Source organism: Xenopus laevis, chromosome 9_10L, assembly GCF_017654675.1.
Source record: "Xenopus laevis strain J_2021 chromosome 9_10L, Xenopus_laevis_v10.1, whole genome shotgun sequence".
Lineage (NCBI taxonomy): Eukaryota > Metazoa > Chordata > Amphibia > Anura > Pipidae > Xenopus > Xenopus laevis.
In genome coordinates this window covers 3,986,835-4,011,967 of record NC_054387.1, presented here as the reverse complement: position 1 = coordinate 4,011,967, position 25,133 = coordinate 3,986,835, and the positions used below count along the sequence as shown (strand labels likewise).

The window sequence follows — 25,133 nt, the reverse complement described above, 5'->3', positions numbered from 1 at the left end:
TAACCCTTGATATTCGACCCTTGGTGAATCGGCCCACAAGTGTTATGCGAGAAAGGAACGTGAATTTAAGTTTACAAACAAGCACGTTACCTGTGAAAGTAATTCTAATCATTATAATATGGTTGTAAGTAAGAAAGATAAAGAGGAAAGGTTTTCCAGGGAGGGGCTGTTATCCTTAACATAAACTTTTAGTATAATGTAGATGAGAGTGATATTCTGAGACAATGTGATCTCCATTTTTTTTTTAAATTTTTTAGATTCTTTTTCAACTCTCCAGTTTAAAATTTCAGCATCTATCTGGTTGATATGATCTGGGTCTAAATCCAGGCTCAATTCCGGCAGCTCAAATCACATTCCCATTGTAACAGCTCACGTATCCTGAATACATTCAATACAATATCTGTTGAGAAGACAAAAGGACTTACCCCCATGACTTTCCCACGCTGTTCAACATCTTCCCACATAGAATGGACTATGTATCTACACATATACTTTCCAGCACGGCCTTCCTGCTTCATCCGCACCAAGCACATCCTATCAAAACAAGTCAAGGGGGTTTAAATGGCTCGGAATGAAATGGATTGTTAATGTTCAGAGCATGACGAGACTGAAACTGGCAGGTTCATGACTACACACAATATGGTGTATTTTGCCTTTAAAAAACATTCAATGCTTTAATACAGCAAACGGGTCAAATGGTCACAGAAACAGAAATTTTGCAAAGTAACTCAAGGATCTCCCAGCCGGCCCCCGTCGCTCCTGCGCAATCACATGTGCGTTTCAGAACTGTTTCCGAGATTTCTATACTGCGCATTTGTCCACCTAGGATCCGCGCAAAATCTGACAGCTACATGTAGCCGTATAATTTCTTAAAGGGATACTGTCATGGGTAAAAAAAAAAAAAAAAAATTCCAAAATTAATCGGTTAATAGTGCAGCTCCAGCAGAATTCTGCACTGAAATACATTTCTCAAAAGAGCAAACAGATTTTTCTATATTCAATTTTGAAATCTGAGATGGGGCTAGACATATTGTCAATTTCCCAGCTGCCCCAAGTCATGTGACTTGTGCTCTGATAAACTTCAGTCACTCTTTACTGCAAGTTGGAGTGATATCACCCCCTCCCTTTCCCCCCAGCAGCCAAACAAAAGAACAATGGGAAGGTAACCAGACAACAGCTCCCTAACACAAAGATAACAGCTGCCTGGTAGATCTAAGAACAGCACTCAATAGTAAAATCCCATGTCCCACTGAGACACATTCAGTTACATTGAGAAGGAAAAACAGCAGCCTGCCAGAAAGCATTTCTCTCCTAAAGTGCAGGCACAAGTCACATGACTGGGGGCAGCTGGGTAATTGACAAAATGTCTAGCCCCATGTCAGATTTTAAAATTGAATATAAAAAAAAATCTGTTTGCTCTTTTGAGAAATGGATTTCAGTGAAAAATTCTGCTGGAGCAGCACTATTAACTGATTCGTTTTGAAAAATTTTTTTTCCCCATGACAGTATCCCTTTAAAAGAGCATGAACAAAAAAAAACCTCTAATCTGCAAAAAATACGAATACTGTGAAGACCTCTAAACATTTGCTATTTCTGATAAGATCAATACAACTCCCAATTACTTCTATAGGACCTGGACTGTATTTACATTGGAAAATTTTGTATTAGACTTTTTGTGGTTTTTACTATTTTTAAAAAGAGTTTTATAGACAGGTAGGTCTAATACATATTTTAGGGAGGTTCCTTTTTCTAGCAGCTTTATTAGAGCTAACTCAAATAACCGACTCCAGCAGAAACAAAACAAAATAACGGACTAGTACAAATCCTGCAGGTAGAGAGAGAGTATTTCTAGGCAAAAGGAGCTTAGTAGACCTAACGGTCAATCAAAATCTGACTCCGACTCCTGCATGAGGACAGACAGATGCTGAGTGAGGGATAGTTTATATTACATTTTCATTAGGGATGCACTGAATCCATTATTTTGGATTCGGCCGAACTCCCGAATCCTTCGTGAAAGATTCGGCCGAATACCGAAACGAATCCTAATTTGCATATGCAAATTAGGGGTGGGAAGGGGAATTTTTTTTACTTCCTTGTTTTCTGACAAAAAGCCACGTGATTTCCCTCCCTGACCCTAATTTGCATATGCAAATTAGGGTTTGGATTCGGTTCGGCCTGGCAGAAGGATTCGGCCGAAAAAGGCCGAATCCTGGCTGAATCCTGAACCGAATCCTGGATTCGGTACATCCCTAATTTTCATGATGGGTTCCCTTTAAGCTACAAGAGTACAGACAGTAGAAATGTTCACAAAACAGTTTTTTAGGATTTGGAAACCCAAACCTATTTATCCTATGAGCCAAGCTGAGTTAAACACCCAACCTTGTTTTTTTTTTTTTTTTTTTGGTATTATACACGATTTTCCCCTTAATAACATTTGCAATAACAGTGCTGAACCTAGAGATGGTGAGTTGACAAACAAATCTTTGTCTAAACTTGGCCCTATATAAAAGGGGATATGACGGACCTGTCTTTATAGTATACATGTTAAAACACCAAACAAGACCCTTGAGTAAATGTCTGGCAGACATGAGGTTCCATTCTCTAAACAGTTCTAGGCCATATTTGTCAGTCTGAAAATAATCAGGCCTCGTGCGTTTTCATGTGGTTTCTCCAAACAAAGTCATGTCACTCTGCACTTTGACTTCATGTCACTCTGCGAGTCTTTAACGTTGAGGAGAAGGTCTATGCTTGATGTAGTGTTGCCTACCAACTTGTCAGTAGAAACAGTGAGGTCATGGAATTCTTTATTTTTATTTGAAAATATTGCAGTTTCATTCTCTTTTTTTTTTCACCTGCACCTGCCATCTGGGGTTTAAAAGACACACGTTTTCTCAGTCAATAAAACTCCCTTCTATAATCAGGTCCGTTCGTGATGCTGGTCCTGTAGAGCATTAAGAGTCTGACTCATCATTGTCAAACCACAAAGGTAACATTGCATTTCTGTTTACAAAATCTTAATAAACCTGCTAGAATTCTCAACTTAAACACTTTAGTAATATTTTCCGTAACAGGAATCATGTTTTTTTTCTTCTTCTTCTTTTTTTTTCCACCTGACTCCTTCAGAAACAGGCCAATGTCATTCCCAAAAATGCTGAATTTGATCACATGAAACTTGACAGGGAATATGTGATGATTCCTTTTGGATTTCAGGTGGAAAATGTGAGATCATTGAGGTCACCGAGTTAAACATCTCATCTGACATACAAGAAAATGTAGACATGGAGAAATAGCAGGCTTAACTGATGCATCTGGTACATATAGCTACACCCTACTTTCCACTACAATTAATGATGCGTCATGAACATTGTGCACACCAGATGCGTCAATAAAGACTACTCAATGTGTCAATGAAAAATAAAAGACTTTATTGACACCATGGGTAAACCTTAGAATCTGTCTTGGCCCACTATGAACAACAACTGATTTGTGAGATACTGGCATCATTAGTTTGAGTTGGGTTGAAAACAGACCATCAAGTTCAACCCTTCCAAATGAAACCCAGTGCACATACATATGCACGCTCATACCACCCACACTGAAATTTTCCTAAAAGATTTATCAGGGCTTAAATCACTGGCGTATGGAAGTTCAGTTACTGAAGATGTTTCCCGATTGTTAGGAGACCTCTGGAGGTCAAAAGCATGGTCAACTCAAGGGAAGGGGTGATGTGGAGCCTGAACACTTAGCGAACTGCTCTATGTACAGTTAGTTAAACACTTGAAGAATAAAAGAAGAAATGCTTTATATAGAGTGACCATGGGACTCATGAAGCCATATCATAGATGCAAACAAGACATTGTGGTCAAGGAAAACAGCACAAAATCCTCTGCACTCAAGATATTTAGAACATTAAGGCATTTTGTGAATTTCTTTGTCCATATATTGCAATATATAGGCAAGTCCTACACTCAACATCTGAATTTTAACCTTGGAAAGCAATGTGCATGTAAAACGTAGTCCCTGTGAAAAATATGTCATGAAAAAGAAGAATTTTTAAAGGGATTGTTCACATTGAAATTAACTTTGAGGGGCCGATTCACTAACTTCGAGTGAAGGATTCGAAGTTAAAAAACTTCGAATTTTGAAGGTTTTTTTTGGGCTACTTCGACCATCGAATGGGCTACTTCGACCTTCGAATCGAAGGATTCGAACTAAAAATCGTTCGACTATTCGACTATTCGATAGTCGAAGTACTGTCTCTTTAAAAAAAACTTCGACCCCCTAGTTCGCCATCTAAAAGCTACCAAAGTCAATGTTAGCCTATGGGGAAGGTCCCCATAGGCTTGGCTAACTTTTTTTGACCGAAGGATAATTCCTTCGATCGTTGGATTTAAATCCTTCGAATCGTTCGATTCGAAGGATTTAATCATTCGATCGAAGGAATTATCCTTCAATCGTTCAATCGAACTATCTGCGCTAAATCCTTCGACTTCGATGTCGAAGGATTTTAATTCCTAGTCGAATATCGAGGGTTAATTAACCCTCGATATTCGACCCTTAGTGAATCGGCCCCTTAGTATGATGTAGAGAGTGATTTTCTGAGACAATTAGCAATTGGTTTTCATTTATTCATATATAATTGTATTTATTATTTGTGGTTTTTGAGATATTTGGCTTTTTATTCAGCAGCCCTAGCAACCATGCATTCATTTGAATAACATACAGAAATATGAATAGGAGGGGGCCTGAAAATAAAGAGGAGTACTAAAAAGTAGCAATAACAATACACGTGTAGCCTTACAGAGCATTTGTTTTTTAGATGGGGTCAGTGACTCCCATTTGAAAGCTGGAAAGAATCAGAAGAAGGAGGGCAATAATTCAAAACGAATTGAAAAGTTGCCTAGAATTGGCCATTCTAGAACATACTAAAAGTTTACTTAAAGGTGAACTACCCCTTTAATGAATCAGAACCATCTAATGGGGTAAAATCGTTTAGTTCTCTTTTGCTAGAAGACAGAGTAGTCCCCAATTGAATGACCTTTTTAGTTATGGAAACACTGACCTCGGTTTTCGATTCACATTTTTGATTGAGGAAAGGCATTTGTTTCAAAGGTCGCTGTTTGATATCAGTGGACAGAGTCAGACACAACATAGCCTGGTTCCTTAATATTGAGTCAACAACTGATGTAAAAAAATAGTTCCTTAGGAAATATATGTTTCTAAATACACTTCCACCAACGGGAACATGCCCATTTGTGGTTGATGCCACGTCTCTGCTCAAGTGAATGATTATATGGATGGAAGAGTGCTCTCTGTAGAAAACGAATCATATACAAGTGTTCATTCTCATAAGTCCACCCAGTCTTCAAGGTCAAGTAAGACCTCCAGACAACCCACCACCACCCCAGCAGCAGCATAAAGTCCTGCAAAGCCTTTCTGCCTGAACATTCCATATCTGCGGCTATACAGAGGGGGGATTCCAGACCTAAAGAAACAGTTTCATGGCCTGAGACATGAAAAATACTCTAGAGTTTAAATAAGGCTCCATACATTTCTTCTCAAGGCAGCCTCAGCAATCAGTTCAATTTATGATGTGCTAGCTCTTGCCGGCATGTTAGCAAATGTTTGAATGTACTTTAGCAAAGGTTCCTGTTACACATTAAGAAATATACCTTCCTTCTCCTGCAACACACTGTGACCTTTTCAATGATGCCGGATTAAACAATGTTTTTTTGGCTATTTACCTCGGAGATGAAAAGGAAAAAAATATTGCTTAGGCGTTTAATATTTTCACAAGCAACAAATCTGAAATTTAGGAAAATTGCGGGTGGATTTTTAAGGTGTAACAAATATCGGAGCAATAACTCTTCAAATCCACCGAGAAATGCAAGGAAAATCCCAACTGGGACGTATAAATGAAACCACTTTTTAAGGAACTTAAAGCAGTAATATAGGCGGCTATTTTCTGCATTCTCCGTGGTTTAACAATGTTACCTGTAGTCCTAGGGATCACTTGGAATTTTATGTTCACGAGAAACACATTGCCTCTTTGAGAGAGGGTTTTATCCAGTGCTTCTACTTAAACTGTATAATTACTGCAATTGTTATTTCAAGGCAAATTATTATGAACATTTTAATTAAAACTCTTAAAGGGACACTGTCATGGGAAAAAATCAGTTAATAGTGCTGATCCAGCAGAATTCTGCACTGAAATCCATTTCTCAAAAGAGTAAACAGATTTTTTTATATTCAATTTTGAAATCGGACATGGGGCTTGACATATTGTCAATTTCCCAGCTGCCCCAAGTCATGTGACTTGTGCTCTGATAAACTTCAATCACTCTTTACTGCTGTACTGCAAGTTGGAGTGATATCACCCCCCTCCCTTTCCTTCCCCCCAGTAGCCAAACAAAAGAACAATGGGAAGGTAACCAGATAACAGCTCCCTAACACAAGATAACAGCTGCCTGGTAGATCTAAGAACAACACTCAATAGTAAAAACCCATGTCCCACTGAGACACATTCAGTTACATTGAGAAGGAAAAACAGCAGCCTGCCAGAAAGCATTTCTCTCCTAAAGTGCAGGCACAAGTCACATGACCAGGGGCAGCTGGGAAATTGACAAAATGTCAAGCCCCATGTCAGATTTCAAAATTGAATATAAAAAAATCTGTTTGCTCTTTTGAGAAATGGATTTCAGTGCAGAATTCTGCTGGAGTAGCACTTTTAACTGATGCATTTTGAAAAAAACATGTTTTCCGATGACAGTATCCCTTTAAGCACGGGCTCCGTTATAATTTTGTACCGAAAGGTCAATAGCCCCTAGATGTTTATACTCCTATCGGAGCGAGGTATGTGAAGAACCTATAAATAACCACCTCTCCACTAAAGTGCAAATGTTATACTGACGGCGGATCCTTCATATTTAACTTACCAGACATGAAGTTGAGTTACAAGGAACCAGGAGTTTAGTGTGTCCGGCAGACTGCATTCTGTATTTGAAAAGACACAAACATACCTCTATAATACAGAATTGTATGCAACTATACATAAACAAACAAAGAACTGGGAGCTTTATGCATTTAGTTTCTATGTTCACCTCTAGTCTGGTTTCCTCCCATATTCAAAAACAATACTTGTGGTGGGACCATAAAAAAGTGAAAACATAAAATCAGGATATGTAAAATGAAGGTTTCATTATAGGTTTATACAGATGAGTAATCTCCCCAAATATCATGCTGACCGGCCTTTGCAAGAATATTTGTGAAGCAAAGCCCCAGTTTGCATTTATCGGTGCAGCATCAGCTTGGTGTCATCTAGGGGGCCATCTCCATTATAAAAGAACAAAAAATCTAACTACTGACTGGTTTCTATGGGTTACTAGGAGTTTGACTGAATTATCATTTCAGACATCGTTACTCATAGCTCCACAGTGTATGTGTATATTTAAGTTTGACAAGCATTCCATGGAAACTAGACATTCTTCCACCATCAGAAGAACATAAAACTAATTCTTTGGGTGTCAAAACAATCCTATTTGGTTTGTTTAATGTTTAAATGTTTTATAGGAAACCCCCCAGGTTCCAAGCCTTCCGGACTTGTACGCACCAGAAGGGTCTTAGAATATACTTACTTTCAAAAAATTCATCGTAATCTATTCTTTCCACGCAACAAGTATACATGCGCAGGGCAGCGATTTTTATTTTCTGCAAGCAAAATAGAATTAGAATAATAATTGGAACTGAAATCTTGCAAAATGCAAGGAATGTAAGGCATTTTTCTGATCTGTAAATATTTAGGTTTTCTGTAAACTATTAATGGATCTGCGCTGGGGTCTTGAGTTTGATTTCAGCTAGGACAATGTGCAAGGAGTTTGTATGTTCACCCTGTGTCTATGTTCTCTAAAACATGCAAATATCTGTAAATTCAAAGGCATTTTAGAAGCATCAGCAGTCATGGCTTGCAAATATCACCGTGACTAGTCAATTTAGTTTGTCAATGTGATTTAACAAGATCAACTTAAGCTGGCCATACATTTAAAGGGATACTGTCATGGAAAAAAAAATGTTTTTTCCCCAAAATGAATCAGTTAATAGTGCTACTCCAGCAGAATTCTGCACTGAAATCCATTTTTCAAAAGAGCAAACAGATTTTTTTATATACAATTTTGAAATCTGACATGGGGCTAGACATATTGTCAATTTCCCAGCTGCCCCAAGTCATGTGACTTGTGCTCTGATAAACTTCAATCACTCTTTACTGCAAGTTGGAGTGATATCACCCCTCCCTTTCCCCCCCAGCAGCCAAACAAAAGAACAATGGGAAGGTAACCAGATAGCAGCTCCCCAACACAAGATAACAGCTGCCTGGTAGATCTAAGAACAACGCTCAATAGTAAAAACCCATGTCCCACTGAGACACATTCAGTTACATTGAGAAGGAAAAACAGCAGCCTGCCAGAAAGCATTTCTCTCCTAAAGTGCAGGCACAAGTCACATGACCAGGGGCAGCTGGCAAATTGACAAAATGTCTAGCCCCATGTCAGATTTTAAAATTGAATATCAAAAAATCTGTTTGCTTTTTTGAGAAATGGATTTCAGTGCAGAATTCTGCTGGAGTAGCACTATTAACTGATGCGTTTTGAAAAAAACATGTTTTCCGATGACAGGATCCTTTAAGGATCTGCTCTCGAGCCCTCTGAGCACATTTTTGTGCAGATATTGGCCCAGGCCCATACATTGGGATTTTTTCTCTCCAAAGCCCACTTGGAGCACATGCGCTTCAAATTGGTCTGGAAAGACCAGATCGGCAGCTTTTATAGGCCCATGTATGGCCACCTCAGGTCTGATAAGAGAAGAGCAGGTGCTCCAATTGGGCTTTGGACATGGGGGGGGGGCAGTGTCAGACTAGTGGGAGAAATCCCAGACTTGCCCATAATGCTCCTCAAGACAAGACAATGCTCCTCAAGACAATCAATTCCTGTGACACTTTGTATTGCCTAGCACTTTGAGATGAGCTAAGTCTAGCTAAGAAGTTTCAGTCAATCCGCCTATGTCCCTAACTGCATACGGGCACACTCTGACATTCTGGGGAGCCAAGAGCAGCCGGAGGACCATTTATTTTAAGTTTCTATTTATGTCTGTTAACAAAAATCTAGCACTTTAGAGCATATTCATATTTAAAATTAAGATTCGTGCCTGATAGCACATGTTCACTGTGAAACCAACTGATAAATGTCTCATGGCCCAAGGTATTGCAATCCCAAGGAACAACTTGCATTTAGCAAGTGAAGTCTTCAGAATTTAGACTCATTATGTAAATTTGGAAGTGGTCAAAGGAAAGTTCCTCCGAAGGATCTAAAGGTAGCAAAATACACAAAAAGTGTGATTCAACGCACCTTAAATGGCAAAATCTCGGCCTAACGTTTTCATTAAATCACTTAACCTTTATTTAAAAGGAGTTAAAATGTCAGCATTTAGAACATGCCAGATGCCACAAACCCACAAGGAACAGATGTCCTACAGTTTGCACACTACATACTTCACAGAGTACCATTATTTTCTTCTTCTCAAATAAAAATTATTAATTTTTTTTTCTGGAAAAAAAAAAATGGCTCTGGCTTCCACTTATTGATGTGCATTAAGACTTTTTTTGCTCTAAAATTAAGCACATTGGAACTATAAGCGTAAATGAAGGCCATATTACATTTTCCACTTAGAAAACCCTTCAACGTAAATTCACATTAAATTCTTCTAAGACTAAATAAAGGGCAGTCTGGTCAGAGCATTTAAGGTGCTGAGTGAGTTTTAAAAGGAATATCCAGCAACCCCAAATTAGGTCAAACAGGAAAACCTTAAGATGGCCATCCGTGGAAAGATTTGGCTGTTTAGGGAGGTCTTAATTTGTCAGCACTAAATAATATTCATAGAATGTTTTTAAAATGGAGGTAAAGTCAACATGTATACTATATGGCCAAAGTATCTGGACTCTCCTTTAATTACTAGAATTGGCCATTGCGAACACAGGTGCCACTGTATCATACAATGACATTCTTGACAATTTTGTGCTTTCTACTTTGCAGCAATAGTTTGGGGAATGTTCTTGTTTTTAGAAGGTCAATAATCCCATAGATAAAATAAGGTTCGTGCAGAATTAGTTTTTAGAGTGGAAGAACTTGTCTGAACTGCACAAACCCCTGACCTAAACCCGATGGAACCCCAGCAGCATGAATTGGAATGCTGATGCAAGCCAGACTAAATTTCCCCAACATCTGTTCCTAGCCTCCTAAGTATGAATGGAAGCAAGTTCTACCAACAATGTTCCTTCATATAGTCACCCTGGTTTTGCAATGAGACATCGGAGACAGGTATCATTGCTTCAACCTTCACTGGGGCTTTACTTGTACTACTACATAACTGCAATAAAATAATATTTTGATTGTGTGGCTTGATACACTCCCTCTAACTTGTTTACTGATCTACCAAATGCTTCTCACCCATTTGTTGTACTTCAGAGGTCCAGTGAAACCCATTGCTTCAATTATTTTTGTAAAAGTTGAAACTTCTTCCTCTGATGGCTGAAGCTTGTCTTTCGTTGTCTGGTTCTACATGAAAAAAAAAACAGCCTTGAATAGCGAGAACACTGAGGAGTATCTATAAACGCTGTTTTGACAAATTACTCAATGAATTAGGCAATTAAGGATATCAGTTACCAAGACAAAGATTACCATTACTGCCAGTGGCGTAACTACCAGGGGTGCAAAGGGTGCGATTGCACCCAGGCCCGCACTCCCTTGTGGCCCGCCGGAGCCACGATAATGGTTATCAAGGGTGGCTAGGCAGGTGGAGATTCTACAGCGCAAGCGATTCATAGGGGGGAGGGACTGACAGGGGGCCCGGGTGCCCATAATGTACCAGGGCCCGCTGGCAAGTAGTTACTCCACTGATTACTGCATGAAAGTCACATGACATATTACTGTCAATGGATAATTTAGGGACCCTATCTTGAAAAGAAACAAACAAAAAAAAACCCTATGATCCACCAGTCACTGCTAAGCTAACACCTCCAGGGATATTAGGAGTTGTAGAACTTGAGAACCACGTGTTGGACATCTCTTATACAAACTGTATTGGAAACACATTCCCACAACTGCTCCAACAATAAGAAACCACATTTCTCTACTGAGACTGAAGGTCCACAGGTTATGGATGCCAGGCACCAATCCAATGTGGCTCTACCTTTTTACTCAGACAGAAAATATATTTTAAGATATGTATTCATAATTCATGTCTTCTGTTTAATAAACAGTAAAGCATAAGGGGGTACCTGACAACCTCTCTCCCTAAATATTTGCATTTTTTCATTGTAAAGTATGGTTTTACTGAACTCTACAGGGAGAATGCCACCACCGGGGCAAGCCTAGACACAGCTGTAACTATGGAATCAGGACGCTCTCTGCGTTGATGTAGCCATTTTGGACATGTAAAGAAACTGAATTTTGTTTGAAGGCTCACGTTACACGTGTCAAAGTTTCCATTTCGCAGGTAGGGGTAACTTTCTTCCTGCATTTCTTCTGAAACTGTCAAATATATTAAGGACTGATTTCAAAGAGTCTGTTTTTAACATTTTCACACCGTAATGTTTTGTGACAGCAGGAAAGAAAGCAAAATCAGTGCAGGTAAAGTCGAGTGCCCCAACTGGATGGAAAATAACAGTCTGCTTCATTCCATGCATGTTCAGATGTTATGGTCGATTTGCATTCAGGCAGGGTCCAGAAGTGTGTTCCGCTCCTGCTGTCAACAACAACCCATACTGCCTTCAACAGCCCTAAGATGCATGACCTATAATTATTCTTAGGTCTTCTGGACTTGTGAGTGGTCACTGCCATGAATCCATGTGGTAGTTGCACATTTATTTTATGCCAATAAAATAAAATGTTAGTATTGTTGTAAGCAAAGGCGTTCTTATAGAGGAATAATACCCTGCACTCAAATGAAAAAGCCAGACACGGAGTCCAATAACTAATGTCTTACCATGTGAGTGACATGAAGAGGTCTCCATATTTGTGATGCCACTGCAGGGGTTCTGTGTCCACTGAATACTTCTCTCAGCTCACCCTTAGAATGACTGGGATGCTGGAAAAAAAGATATACTAAATTGATTTTATTTTCTTTATTAATGGGGAAGAACAAGCCTACATTCAAAGGATACTTTATTAAGATGCATTGTGTAACAATGCAGAGGACAACCAATCCTTCCCACTGTTAGTACGGTCACATTATGACTTGCTACCACTATGAGGGTCTGCGGAGGTTCATTCAGAAGGTCTTACATTCCTGGTGAGTCCATACTACGCCTTTCTCAAGCTAGTAACTCCTTGTATTCTTTTTTTCAGTAGAACCAACTTCCTTCTAATTGGTGCATACCTCAAAATGATCTAAAATCTAGGGACTAGGTCACAAATTTTAGCAAATTGAGCAAGTTCAATAATATCTACCCAACTAAACTTTTTCAGGTGAGCCTTTGCAATAGGTAGGAAGAGTATACAAGATACTCATGTACTCGACAAGGCTATGAAGATAAAACAAGTTGAGTATCTTTCACAGCAAGGAATTAGTAGTAAGCCGTTTATTGGCCTAGGAAATGTATAAATAATGAGAGCACAATGGGTTGCTATGGGATACATGCTGACTGTAAAACAGGCTACACAACAAGACACACTACCTTAATTCCTTTGACAAAGTTCCTGGGGCTCATGAACCAGCATTTCCTGAGCCTTTTCATGAATTTGCTACATCAACAAAATGAAGAATGTTCAACTGTATTGTGCAGGTCGCACATTAGTAGACTCCCCATTACTAAATTCCCTACGAAGCCAACCTGGCCCCCAGGATGGATAAGAGGCTTTGGATTTAGACGTCTCCTACTTTCTTCTCCATTTCTACTCTCTCAAAGTCTTTTTCATGTCATACAGGCATAAAATCAAGATTCTTTTTAACGTGGATAAATGAACCTCTATGGATTTAACGTGGAATAAAGCTTTTCTTTTGCAAATGCTTAGGTATCCATGCTTTGGTACCGGAGAGATGTGCCGTCTTGACTGCCAAACAATCACTTTTTGTACAACTGCCGAGGAGACGTGAACTGCAAATTCCAATCAACTAGCAAAAGTATCCTGTGAACTAAAGGCCTTGTGCATTTAGGGTTCGCTATCTGGCGTTGCATCTCTGAAGCCAGATTTCTTTACTGTCTGTGGTTTGCCTATAGAAGAGTATGTCTCTAAAAGGACTAGCAGGGAGCTGAGCCCACAATAGAAGACTGTTCCACAGCTATGTTCCGTGTTCAGGCACTTGCCAGTAAAACTTTCACTATCAAAACAATCTCTGTGGGTACCAGCGTTCTCACTACACAGCAACCCATGATATATAGGTCATCATCTTCTCAGCTGCTGGCGCCTGGCCTTCCTGTGTCATAGCGCTGGCAGCGACGCTTCACGCCATGCCGTGTGCTTTTCACGGTTATATGCTTTTTCTACATTACACGCCTGCACTTTTGAAGATATTTTACATTACTAACATAGGATAATTCTATAAACAACGGCATTGGCATTTCCTCTAAAATAATTTCAATGCGGAGATTTTGCAGCTGACTTTGCAGTGATTTATGAAACATATTTCTTACTATTTATGTACTTTTGCCTGATTAAGTGTCATTTGAAAAACATCTGGGGATCATTGAGGTATTATGCCACGAACAGACTTCCACTAGGATCTTAGTTAGTGCTGGATAATAAACACAGCTGTGGATCTTTATGCCATTCCCCCCCATGCTTTCATTTGTACCAGAACATATGTAAGGAAAGTGCTTGAATGTCAAGATTTGTGTAGATGCAGGAGACATAATGGAAATGGCCAGATGACATCTGTATTTGTGCAAATTTAGGGTTAAAACGACAAGAAACTAATATTAAAAACAAGGACAATTCAGGCAACACCCCCAATCTATCCTGGCCATGTCCAGCTACACCCATATCGCCCACTCTGCAAGACGTCCTTTTCTTTTTGGGATATGAGATTCAGGATTATCCCACCTAAACGTAGACCATTAGGAGATATAGATAATGTAATAGAAGCTATAAAGTTTGAATTATCTCGTAACCTTCAGCAACCAACATTTTCAGACCACTGTCTAAAGCGTGCCATACAGTTGAAGATCCACTGGTTTGTTGAGGTTGTCAAATGAGTGGATCTTTCCCCGATATGCCCATGTTGAGGTGGGCAATATTGGGCTGATCCAATTGTTGACCCTAGGACCCAAAAGATTGCAACAAAAGAGATACAGGTGGTCAAATCAAGTACTGCATCACTGAGCTGTGCGTTCCTCACTCTAGAGCAGTGATCCCCAACCAGTAGCCCATGAGCAACAAGTTGCTCTCCAACCCCTTGGATGTTGCTCTCAGTGTCATCAAAGCAGGGGCTTATTTTTGAATTCCAGGCTTGGAGTCAAGTTTTAATTGCATAAAAACTAAGTATAGTGCCAAGTAGAGCCTCCTGTAGGCTGCCATTCCACATAGGGGCTACCAAATGGCCAATCACAGCCCTTATTTGGCACCCAAGGGACTTTTTTTATGCCTGTGTTGCTCCTCAACTCTTTTTACATTTGAATGTGGCTCACGGGTAAAAAAGGTTGGGGACCCCTGCTCTAGAGGTATATTAAACCTGCCTGATCGATATCAAGATCGATATTTTGCCCAGATATGGTCAGGGAGGACTATTGGAGCATGTCATAGACATTCCTAACAAAATCCAAAATGGGAAACTCCTGTGACAACCTTGAAGGCCTGGATCATAACTATTAAAGAGATGCTGATCTTTTAGGTTGGTTCGATAAGTTCAAGCCTAGTTGAAACAGTAGGAACAGGGCTGCCTTGCTAAAACTGGATTCAGATCCAGGAGCAAGTGCTTTTTGAACTGGCAGCATGATCACATGAAGCTAGAACTGATCGAACTAAACATGGCACTTTAGGAAATTACACTCAATTTCGATAAACAACACCATCAAACCAAGGTTTAAAAGCCTTTATTGGAACAACACAACATAACTGAGAGCTATATACATAAGGGGGTACCGGATAATAGATTCCATAGTTGTATCTGAATTTCACAAACCTTTTTAATATTATTCCACATAACATATTAGTGTATAAAATTAAAGCACTAGAACAAATTGTAAAACTTGTGCTTGTACGGCCAAAAGGAACAAAGGCATCTCCGTTTCTAGCAAGATACAAACAATATTCCGAACAGTAGAGGGTCCAGGTGACGCATGCACATGACTTGGTATGACATGTAAGAGGATCATTATAATAAATTGCTCCAGTTAAAACACAACATACCCCTAAATAGCTATAATCTGGATAATATACAAATCAGTGCAATCTCATTTTCCGCACGGTTGTGGAAAGAAGTTTTTTTTCCATTTAAGTTTCATTTCGTTTTTAGAAACCTCACTTAAGGACCATCAAAATGTGCTAAACTAAGATTTTTTTCGGTATCCATGATGTTTGAGGAATATTACAGTGAAAACATTACTGACCTTTAAATAGCAAATATTTTGTACCGTTTTTGCTGCTAAGTAACCGATGTCGCAGTTAGTACTCAACTTTAATAATCATCCGTGCAGAAATCTCCTTTGAGAAGTAGAGGGTGCCTTGCTTTCATATATATAGGTAAAATATGGAGTTGGTGCCACTGGTGACTCCCACTTTGAGGTGTAAAGGGGAACTTAAGCCCAAAAATAAATCTTTGCATGTTAATAGAGCTGCTCTACAAGTATGGAGGTAGTTTAGCTCTTGGAGTGCAGGATAATGCTGAACTGGTCCCCATGGAACTTGAGGTGATCTTGTAGAGCACTAGTCAGCACTTGGCCACCTACTGTAGTCTAGCTGGGTCAATGTTATATTGAGAAGGCTTCCTACAATGGTGTTAATGCATATTAATATCCAGCGCATATGAAGAATACTTTAAGAGAATTGACTCATACAGGGCAGCTGTACCTAAAAGTGATGCATGCAAATATATTGTCAGTCGGATTGACCATCTATCTGGTTGTTGACCACAGTAAGAATTGTTCCCTGGTGAGGAATCCAAACATAGGCTCCTTACTTGGATCAGACACAAATGGTCACTTTTACAAGTGCACCAAAAGCTGTTGACATGTCCAAGGGCCCAGCAGGATCTTGCTGTGTAAATATTCCAAATTTTGTTCCTACCCTAATCCTTTAATAATCCTTCCATAATAGGGGCAACTTTACTTACCTCCGAAATTGCCCCAGCTGATATCGCAACACTAGATTCGCCAGGAGAACGCTAATTCACTTAAATCCAAAATTGCGTCAAGGGTTCCGAACGCTTGCGAAGTTGTGCTAGTGATAATACTATAAGCAGTTCGAAGTTACGCTAGCGATGCCTAATTAGCATATGGCGTAAAGTTAAAGTACAATGGATGTATAGGTTGCAGTAACTACATTACACTACAAAAGGCCAGGGAACCTTAATAAAATAAAATAGAGGTGTTATATTGCCCTACACATGTGCCCACTGTATAGTTTAGGTGCCATATGTTAGGAAATGTAGGGGGGAAGGAGGGAACCCCAAAAAAAAATGTACTATCTTTTTCAGCCTATCACCCTGTAAAAAGTAAAAGACGCTAGTGTTTTTTGGGAACTCCTATCTACTCTATTGCACTTCGCCTGGTCTGAGGTGGCGAAGGCAAGTCTGGCGCAAGAGGTAACGTTCAGTAAAATCCGCATCTTAGTGAATTTGCGTAGTTATGTTCATTTGCCAGAGCGAAACTTCGCCTGGTGTTAAGAGTGTGAAGTATCGGTAGAGTCGATCTCCTTCGTTAGCGAATTTACGCCAGTGCCCGTTAGTAAATCGGCGAAGTTCTGAAATGACGTCACGCTGGAGAATTTTCGCCAGCGTTAGTCACTTCGCCCTTTAGTAAATTTGCCCCATGGAGAGGAAAGCTTGCAACCGACTTACTACAAGTTAGGAAATGAAAGCACAGATTTAATTAGTAATGTAATAACTACTCCCTACATGAGCACTAAAGAGTCCAAATTTGCCCTTTGCTCCCTAAATTGTTTCTCTCAATGATGCACAAGTTAGGGAACACGTAAGGATCAGGCATGCTTATGTACTGCCATTCAACTGCCCCTCATGAATACAGTGTTGCCGAACGCAGAAAGCATAGTATTCATGGGGAAGACAAAAGTCGTTGTGCTCCAGTTTGGGCCTACGGCTGCAAAGTGCTGGTGCAGTACAATATGGCTTGCTCTTGTTTTTTGCACCCTGGGCTGTATTCTTTTTCAAATGAGTCTTTATTTGTTACCCATGCAGCAGTCTGAAAAAAAGACAGCAGACATGCAGAAACTTACCTGGCCTGTGCGGTACCGGGCTGCCATACAATGGATGGGCATGAAGGAGCTCTGGGGTAATGCACTGCAAGCAGTTATCTGCGTGTTTATTCGCACCTAAAGGGAATAAGAAAACAGACAAGATTAACAATCAATCATTTCACTTTGTTTGGCAAGGCTGGAACAAAACACATTAAATGGGAATATTTCAAATCAAAATTGTGGCATATGAATTATTGGAAACAGTTGTTTAGAAATTCTTTTTGGAAAACCGTCCTAAATAAGTCATATATCATTCCTATTCCATGGGTAAATATTAAAAGCTATGCCATACACTTATTTATAACGCTGGGCCCTGCACTTACTCCATAATTAATAGTTATGGGAAAGGGGCCTTTATAAACACAACGGTACTGTTATAGATATGGCCATTGGGCTTCGAATATCTGGTAGGTGAGGCATTTTTGGACCCCATAAGGCCTCAATTCTCAAACAGCACCAAGGATCAGTGACAGTGTTCAAATGGCGGCAACTATGGCATTCCAACTTTGAGTAGAGGTGAAGTTACTAGTGAGTCAAATCCAACAGGGAGTGGCATATATAAATTATCAGCAACCCCAATTGTAAATGTTTGATGATGGCATCAAAGAGTTGACTGTTCTTCTAAAACAGCACTTATCCCTGCATAATGCCCCTTCAATCTGACTTCCAAAAAACATGTCTGGGTGTGTCCAGGACAGATTGAGCATGGCATGTAATGGCTTTTTTACATTTTTGAAAGTTGGGAATTATCAGTTTCTCCTTAAATAAGCAAGACTTAAGATGGCCATACATCAGCAGAAGATGCTGATTTCGCTCCTTAAGACCAAGTTGGCAGTTTATCTGCCCATGTAAGGGCAGTTTCCCACTGCCTCCCCATCCGATATCGGTCCGATTCAATCGGGAATGTTTGAAATGAGGACTGCCAGGATTTCTTAAACCAACAAATGATACTGGACCCACAGAATGTTTAAACACCCAATCCTTGAGGACCATGAAACTGCCAATCAGTGAACACCTTCACTAGGCCCTACAGCAGCCACTGGGTTTGGTGTTTCTTGTGATGTGCCACTAAATCTGCATATATTTATAATGGCGACTGCTGCTAAATTGGGCCGCCATGCCAAACACATAAGAAAAGATCATTTGAGCTCATCTGCAGTTGATTGTATGAGTGGTCTCCTTCCAGCATGCTGACAAGTACCAACCCTACCATAATGAACCACACACTTGGAACATGTCCACTTTAGAAATATGTGGTGGAAATGATGACTATTTACGTTTTCTTCACAATGTTGCTTTCAAAAAAAAGAGACTAAAAGAGGACTACACATTTAAACAGGTTAGACTGGAAACTTTATGCGTAGTGAAGCCTGACTATACGTATTATTGATCGCATTTCTCATGGTACATTTCAGGTACGAAAAAAAAAGAAGTAAATCGCACTTAAATGGTCCGAGAAGGCTGTTTTTTTTTTATAAAAATGATATATGGAGCTGTTAGTATAAAGTCTTAAACATACAACCAAAACAAGGAAATCAGTTGAATGCTGCTGCTAAAGTCTTGGTACTGTATTGGGCCAAACAGGCCAACGTTAGAGGGGTCTGGGGTTGATGAGAAGCCTATTTGAGTGACTCTCTTAGGAAATATGCTGGTCAGTTTTTGGGGAGGCTGTGGAAATCCTCCTACATAACTATGGAACTAACTATATGATATATGAATTAGTTAACGAAGATGAACACCCTCTGGTTTAGTCACGCCAGCATAATGGGCATGCTCAAAAACATCCCCAGACCCAAGAGGCCTAAAAATTAACACCTGGACATAAGACTATGAAGATTTTCATTCATCCAGGTCATGGTATATCTAATACAAGCAATTCAAAAAATAAAACAACTGGACTTGCTGAATAATTATTGAAGACGTTTCACTGCTCATCCGAGCAGCTTCTTCTGGACATACTCAAAGGGGAGGGGGGTATGTGAGGACCTGTCTGGATCCAACACCAGGGCTGTGTGTTTTACTATGGTAAGCCACTGGAGGCTTTTGGTGCTTGGGCTGGTCAAAAACCATAACAGGCATCTAGTACAGGTATGGGACCTGTTATCCAGAATGCTTGGGACCTGGGGTTTTCCGGATAACGGATCATTCCGTAATTTGGGTCTTCATGCCTTAAGTCTACTAGAAAATCATGTATATCTTCCTTCTTTGCTGTTTCCATCTCCTACCTCATTCCAATTCCAAGTGTCAACAATCTACAAGCCTACCTCACGTAACAGCTAGGTGCTTGATCATTAAGCTTTCAACTGTCATCCAGCCTCTTTGTGATTACTGAGCTCCAGTGTTCCTCAGTTCATGCCTGCTCCTTGAGCCTGGTTTAGTTTCTTTTTTGTTATTTCCAAGTTCTAATATCTGGCCTGCTGATCGGACTCTAGTTCTATCTGCCCTGACCTCTAGCCTGTTAATTAGGCCCAATTAAATTTCTACAAGAGTTCAAACTACCAGTCCTAGAGGGTCAGAGCAGAAACAGTGGACCTGATGACTCAAATTGTTTTTAACTTTTTGAAGTCCTGCATTTTGTAAACTGTATTTTGTAGATATTTGAAGTGTACATGTATCCAAGTGCTTACTTCTAGGCCCCTTGGTTCTTGGGTGATTTTCATATTTCTTTTCATAACTTGCTTGGTTGCACCTTCACTACTACTTTGGTTTACCTTTATTAAGGACAGTGTTGGATATTTTAGCTCAGTTAGAATAATGTACAAGCACATTAGCATGCTAGTGTAAATTTGACAAGGGTTTATGGCCAAAGGCTGAAGAGCATTATAAACAAGTAAGCACACTCTGTGGAATTTGGTGGGTCCTTGCCAGATGTTCCCAAAGTCTTCTGCATTCCATCCTGTTTCAAGATCAGGTAAACCTTACAGTACTGAAACTATCTCAAAGTCATGAGATAATAGTTTGGCATATGATTGATAACTGCAGAAGTGAAAGGAATGTCCAGCATTTTGTTTAAGATGAGACATCAATTTCTTCTCCTGCATAGAAGAGTCCCCGTTGGTCCAATTTGGATTCTCGGCTTTAAAAAGTAATTCTGTAAGAGCCTAGGACATTATCATAAGTCTTCTGCAACGGTCTCACTGCCTTTAATAGTCTGGTAGAGTCCTACTGTCTAAGATGCCTTGACCTTTTTCTTTGTAGAGCATTCTGACTCAAGTCTGAAATAAGAATTATGTAAGCTTCAACTGAAGACAGCAGATTTTGGTGGTCTTTCTTTAAGCAACCAATTCCGGATATCTGCAAAGCTCATTTTCAGCATTACTGGATCTGGAAAGTCTACTCAACGGCTTGATTCGCCTCTCAGAAGACAACTGGACACGCGCCTGTATTCATACAACAACCTAGAGATGAGGACTTAGATAAGCAATTACAATGGTGGCCATACACTGAGAGATCTGCTCGTTTGGCGATGTCGGCAAACGAGCGGATCTCTCCCCGATATGCCCACCTTGAGGTGGGCAATATCGGGCTGATCCGATCGTGGGCCCTAGGGCCCAACGATCGGATCCTAACGAATAGCAATGGCCGGTTGGATCGCGGGACCGCATCAACGAATAGATGCGGCCGCGATCCGACAGGATTTTTCGTCCCATCCGATCGAGATCTGGCCGACTTTCGGTGATCGGTAAAGCCCGTCGGGGGCCACATACACGGGTCAATAAGTTTCCGTCTGTCGGCAGCTTTTATCGGCCCGTGTATGGCCACCTTAAGGGGCAGATTTATCAAGGGTCGAATTTCAAAGTTGAAAATACTTCGAAATTCGACCATCGAATTTAAATACTTCGAATTCAACGTTTTTTCAGCAAATTTGGCAATCCTGCGACCGAATAAAAATCGTTCGATCGAACGATTCGAAGGATTTCAGCGATCGATCGAAGGGTTTTTATTCGATGTGTAAAGACTTGGAAAAAGTTTGTAGAAGGTCCCCACAGGCTAACAAAGCATGGGTTTAATTTGGCGAAGTATTGAAGTCGAAGTTTTTTTAAAAGGCAGTACTTCAATTATCGAATGGTCCAATATACAAACGATTTTTACTTTGAATCGAAGTCGCAGTATCCTATTCGATGGTCGAAGTATCCAAAAAATGACTTCGAATTTCAATTTTTTTTACGCTGAAAATTCCCTCGGATTCACTTCGACCCTTGATAAATCTGCCCCTTAATGTTTTTACATTTTTTTAAAATGATGGTCTACATTCTCTTGGTGTTCCATTCTTTTCCGGGAGGCTCTCGGAAGTTAACTTTTGGTGTGCGCAGAATGCACAACCTTTTAATTGGTCTTCATTTTTTATATTCTAAAGTTTTTGAGTGATTTGTCAAAAACTGCTTTGAAATGGGGGGACGGGACAGCCATCTAAAAAAAAACAAATGCTCCGTAAGTAGAGTTGCCACCGTTTCAGAAAATTTTTACCGGAACAAAAGGGACGGGCTGTGGCGCAAAATGGGTGGGCTGTGACTTAAAAGGGGGTGGAGCCAGGTGCGCGATGGCCAGAAGGCGGAGAAAATGAAAGTTTCAAGAGAAGGGCCAAGAGCTTTTGTTAAGGGTATTACAAATTTACTGGCAACTACATGAAGGGGCAGATTTACTAAGGGTAGAATTTTGAAGTTAAAAACACTTTGAAATTCAACCCTCGAATTGAAATACTTCCCTTCGAATATCGAGGGATTTTTAGCGTATTCGATCGATTGAATAGAAATCGTTCGAATCGAACCATTCCAGCTATTTTTTGCTATCGATCGTAGGATTACTATTCGATCAAAAAAACCTTAGAAAAGTGCTGTGGAAGGTCCCCATAGGCTAACATTGCACTTCGGTAGCTTTAATTTGGCGAAGTATTGAAGTCAAAGTTTTTTTTAAAGAGACAGTACTTCGATTACTGAATGGTCGAATATTTGAACGATTTTTACTTCGAATCGAAGTCGAAATAAATTCAAAGTCGTAGAATCCTATTCGATGGTCGAAGTATTCAAAAAATTACTTTGAAATTTGAACTTAAAAGGGGGTGGAGCCAGGCGGGTGATGGTCAGAAGGCGGAGAAAATGAAAGTTTCAAGCGGAGGGCCAAGGGCTTTTGTTAAGGGTATTACAAATTTACTGGCAACTACATGAAGGGGCAGATTTACTAAGGGTCAAATTTCGAAGTTAAAAAAAACTTCAGGATTTCAATTCGACCCTCGAATTGAAATCCTTCGACTTCGAATATCGAAGTGGAAGGAATTTTAGCGTATTTGATCGATCAGATAGAAATCATTCGATCGAACGATTAAATCGTTAGAATCGAACGATTTTTAGCGATCGATCGAAGGCTTTCTATTCGATCAAAAAACCTTAGAAAAGTGCTGTGGAAGGTCCCCATAGGCTAACATTGCACTTCGGTAGCTTTAATTTGGCGAAGTATTGAAGTTAAAGTTTTTATTTAAAGAGACAGTACTTCGATTATCGAATTTTCAAACGATTTTTACTTTGAATCAAAGTAAATTCAAAGTCGTAGTATCCTATTCGATGGTGGAAGTATTCAAAAAACTACTTTGAAATTCTAACTTTTTTAACTTCGAAAATTCACTCGAGCTTAGTAAATCTGCCCCTATGGGTAAATTTGTAATACCGTCACCGGCAGGTGTTTTACCAGCTAAACCAGTAAAACACCGGCCCGTGGCAACCCCATCTGAAAGGCTACAAATGTATTGTTATTGTTTCTTTGTATTACTGAACTTTCCTCTCCTATTCCAGTTTCTTATTTAAATCAGTGCATGGTTGCTAAGGTCATTTGGGCCCTAGCAACAAGACAGCTGAACTTACAAACTGGAGAGCTGCTGAATAAAAAGCTAAATAACTTAAATAATAAAAAATGCAAATGATCTCACAATCTCCCTCTCTACATCAGACTAAATGTTAATATAAACAATACACTGCTCCTTAGTGACCTTGTTTCATAACAATAATCCATTAGTCCAGAGCCTTTCCACGCCCCCTCATGGACCGTACCACTCTGACACGCCCGCTGGGGGGGGGAGAAGGTGGATCGATCAATACATCGTTAATTTACTTACTCCAAATCTGACGAGCGCTGCCATAGTGACGCCGGAGAGTTTACTCGCAGACGCGGAGCCTATCTCTTCGTCTCATGCTGGAACTTGAAACACTTCCGACGGTGAAAGCGTCACGCATCCGCCCCTTTTCTTTCAGTTCTAATGGTCCGCCATCTTGTGACTGGCGCGGGTTGCGTCGATTTCAGTCAGAGCGCGGCGTGTGACTGAGAAGGTCACACTGAGAGAAATTTGAGCTCTGAGCTGCGCCAGAATCCTTTTATATAAACTTCTAGATAGGGAAGATAGAAGTAATATGCGTTTTCAACGAGTTATGAAGCCAAACTCTCCTATTTAATAGATATATAACGTGACAAACATCAAACTTTGGGGGTTCTAGGTTTTGTGAGGATATTTTGACTGGATGTCTTTGATTTCTGGGGAGTGAATAAGACTTTTTTTCATATAAAGCAGCGGCGTGACTGAGTTTAAACCGTAAAGTAAATGATAATAGCTCGAGCAGCATTGTGGCCTTTAATAATATTTATACCACAATGAATTCATGACTGAAAAGTCACCTTTCTGGTTAGCGTGTAGTCGGTACAGGGGCAACGACGTTACTGGGCCCCACAGCAAATTCATATTAGGGCCCCGAACATAACCAGAGGTTATCCTTTATTACCAATACATATTGAAATTATTTAGGGCCTCGGGGTCCCTATACCTCTTGGGCCGACCGGCAGGGTCTGTTTCCTTTGTAGGCCCCTGGCTGTAGTTTTAGCAGACAAACTGCATTGCTTATAGTAAGGGTCCCGAACCGTCAAATGTAAAAAGAGTTGGAGAGCAACACAAGCATCTAAAAGTCCCTTGGGTGCCAAATAAGCTATTTAGTAGCCCCTATGTGGACTGTAGTGTTGCCACACAGCCGGTATTTTACCGGCCTAGTCGGTAAAACACCTGCAAAGGCCGGGGCCGGTATTACAAATTTACCAGCAATGTAGCTGCCGGTAAATTTGTAATACCCTTAAAAAGACCCCTCGGCCTGCCCCCAATCCCCCGTAAAAACGTAGCTTTTGTGGCCGTCTTGAAGTGTCTGCTCCGTGGCCACGACCCTTTTACGGCACGGCACCGTCCCTTTTGACGTCACACTCGCCCCTTTTTGTTCCCGCCCCCCACCAGGCCGGTAAAACAATTCTGAAAAGGTGGCAACCCTAGTGGAATGGCAGCCTACAAGAGGCTCTACTTGGCACTATACTTAGTTTTTATGCAATTAAAACTTGCTTCCAAGCCTGGAATTTTTTTAAAAAAGCACCTGCTTTGAGGCCACTGAGAGCAACATCCAAGGGGTTGGAGACCAACATGTTACTCATGAGCTACTGGTTGGGGACCACTGGCTCATAGTAATGTGCCCAATGAATAGTTCCAGTGGAGGCCTGAAATTTTCTAGAATTATAGCAAATTTTTCACTCAAATATTAGATAAACAAGCTGCTATTTGCCTTTCCTCAAGTGACCCTGCTAGAAGTATTTAGGATCATGTTTCCCTGTGGAATGTCCTATCCCATGTATAACATGAACATAAATTTACACAAG

At 40.2% G+C, this 25,133-nt stretch overlaps 1 protein-coding gene across 1 annotated transcript in view; it reads right to left on the bottom strand.

The window, feature by feature from the left end:
- uqcc1.L (ubiquinol-cytochrome c reductase complex assembly factor 1 L homeolog) overlaps positions 1-23,721 on the bottom strand; it is a 46,001-nt gene extending 22,280 nt beyond the window's left edge. Inside the window, exons 1-7 of the mRNA XM_018234790.2 lie at positions 23,566-23,721; positions 17,439-17,534; positions 12,034-12,135; positions 10,497-10,604; positions 7,635-7,707; positions 6,936-6,993; positions 426-534 (exon numbers count right to left, since the gene is read on the bottom strand). Of these exons, the coding sequence (XP_018090279.1) occupies positions 426-534; positions 6,936-6,993; positions 7,635-7,707; positions 10,497-10,604; positions 12,034-12,135; positions 17,439-17,534; positions 23,566-23,589 (570 nt within the window). The 5' untranslated portion in view covers positions 23,590-23,721. The remainder of the gene's footprint in view (positions 1-425; positions 535-6,935; positions 6,994-7,634; positions 7,708-10,496; positions 10,605-12,033; positions 12,136-17,438; positions 17,535-23,565) is intronic.
- Positions 23,722-25,133: the final 1,412 nt, after the last annotated feature.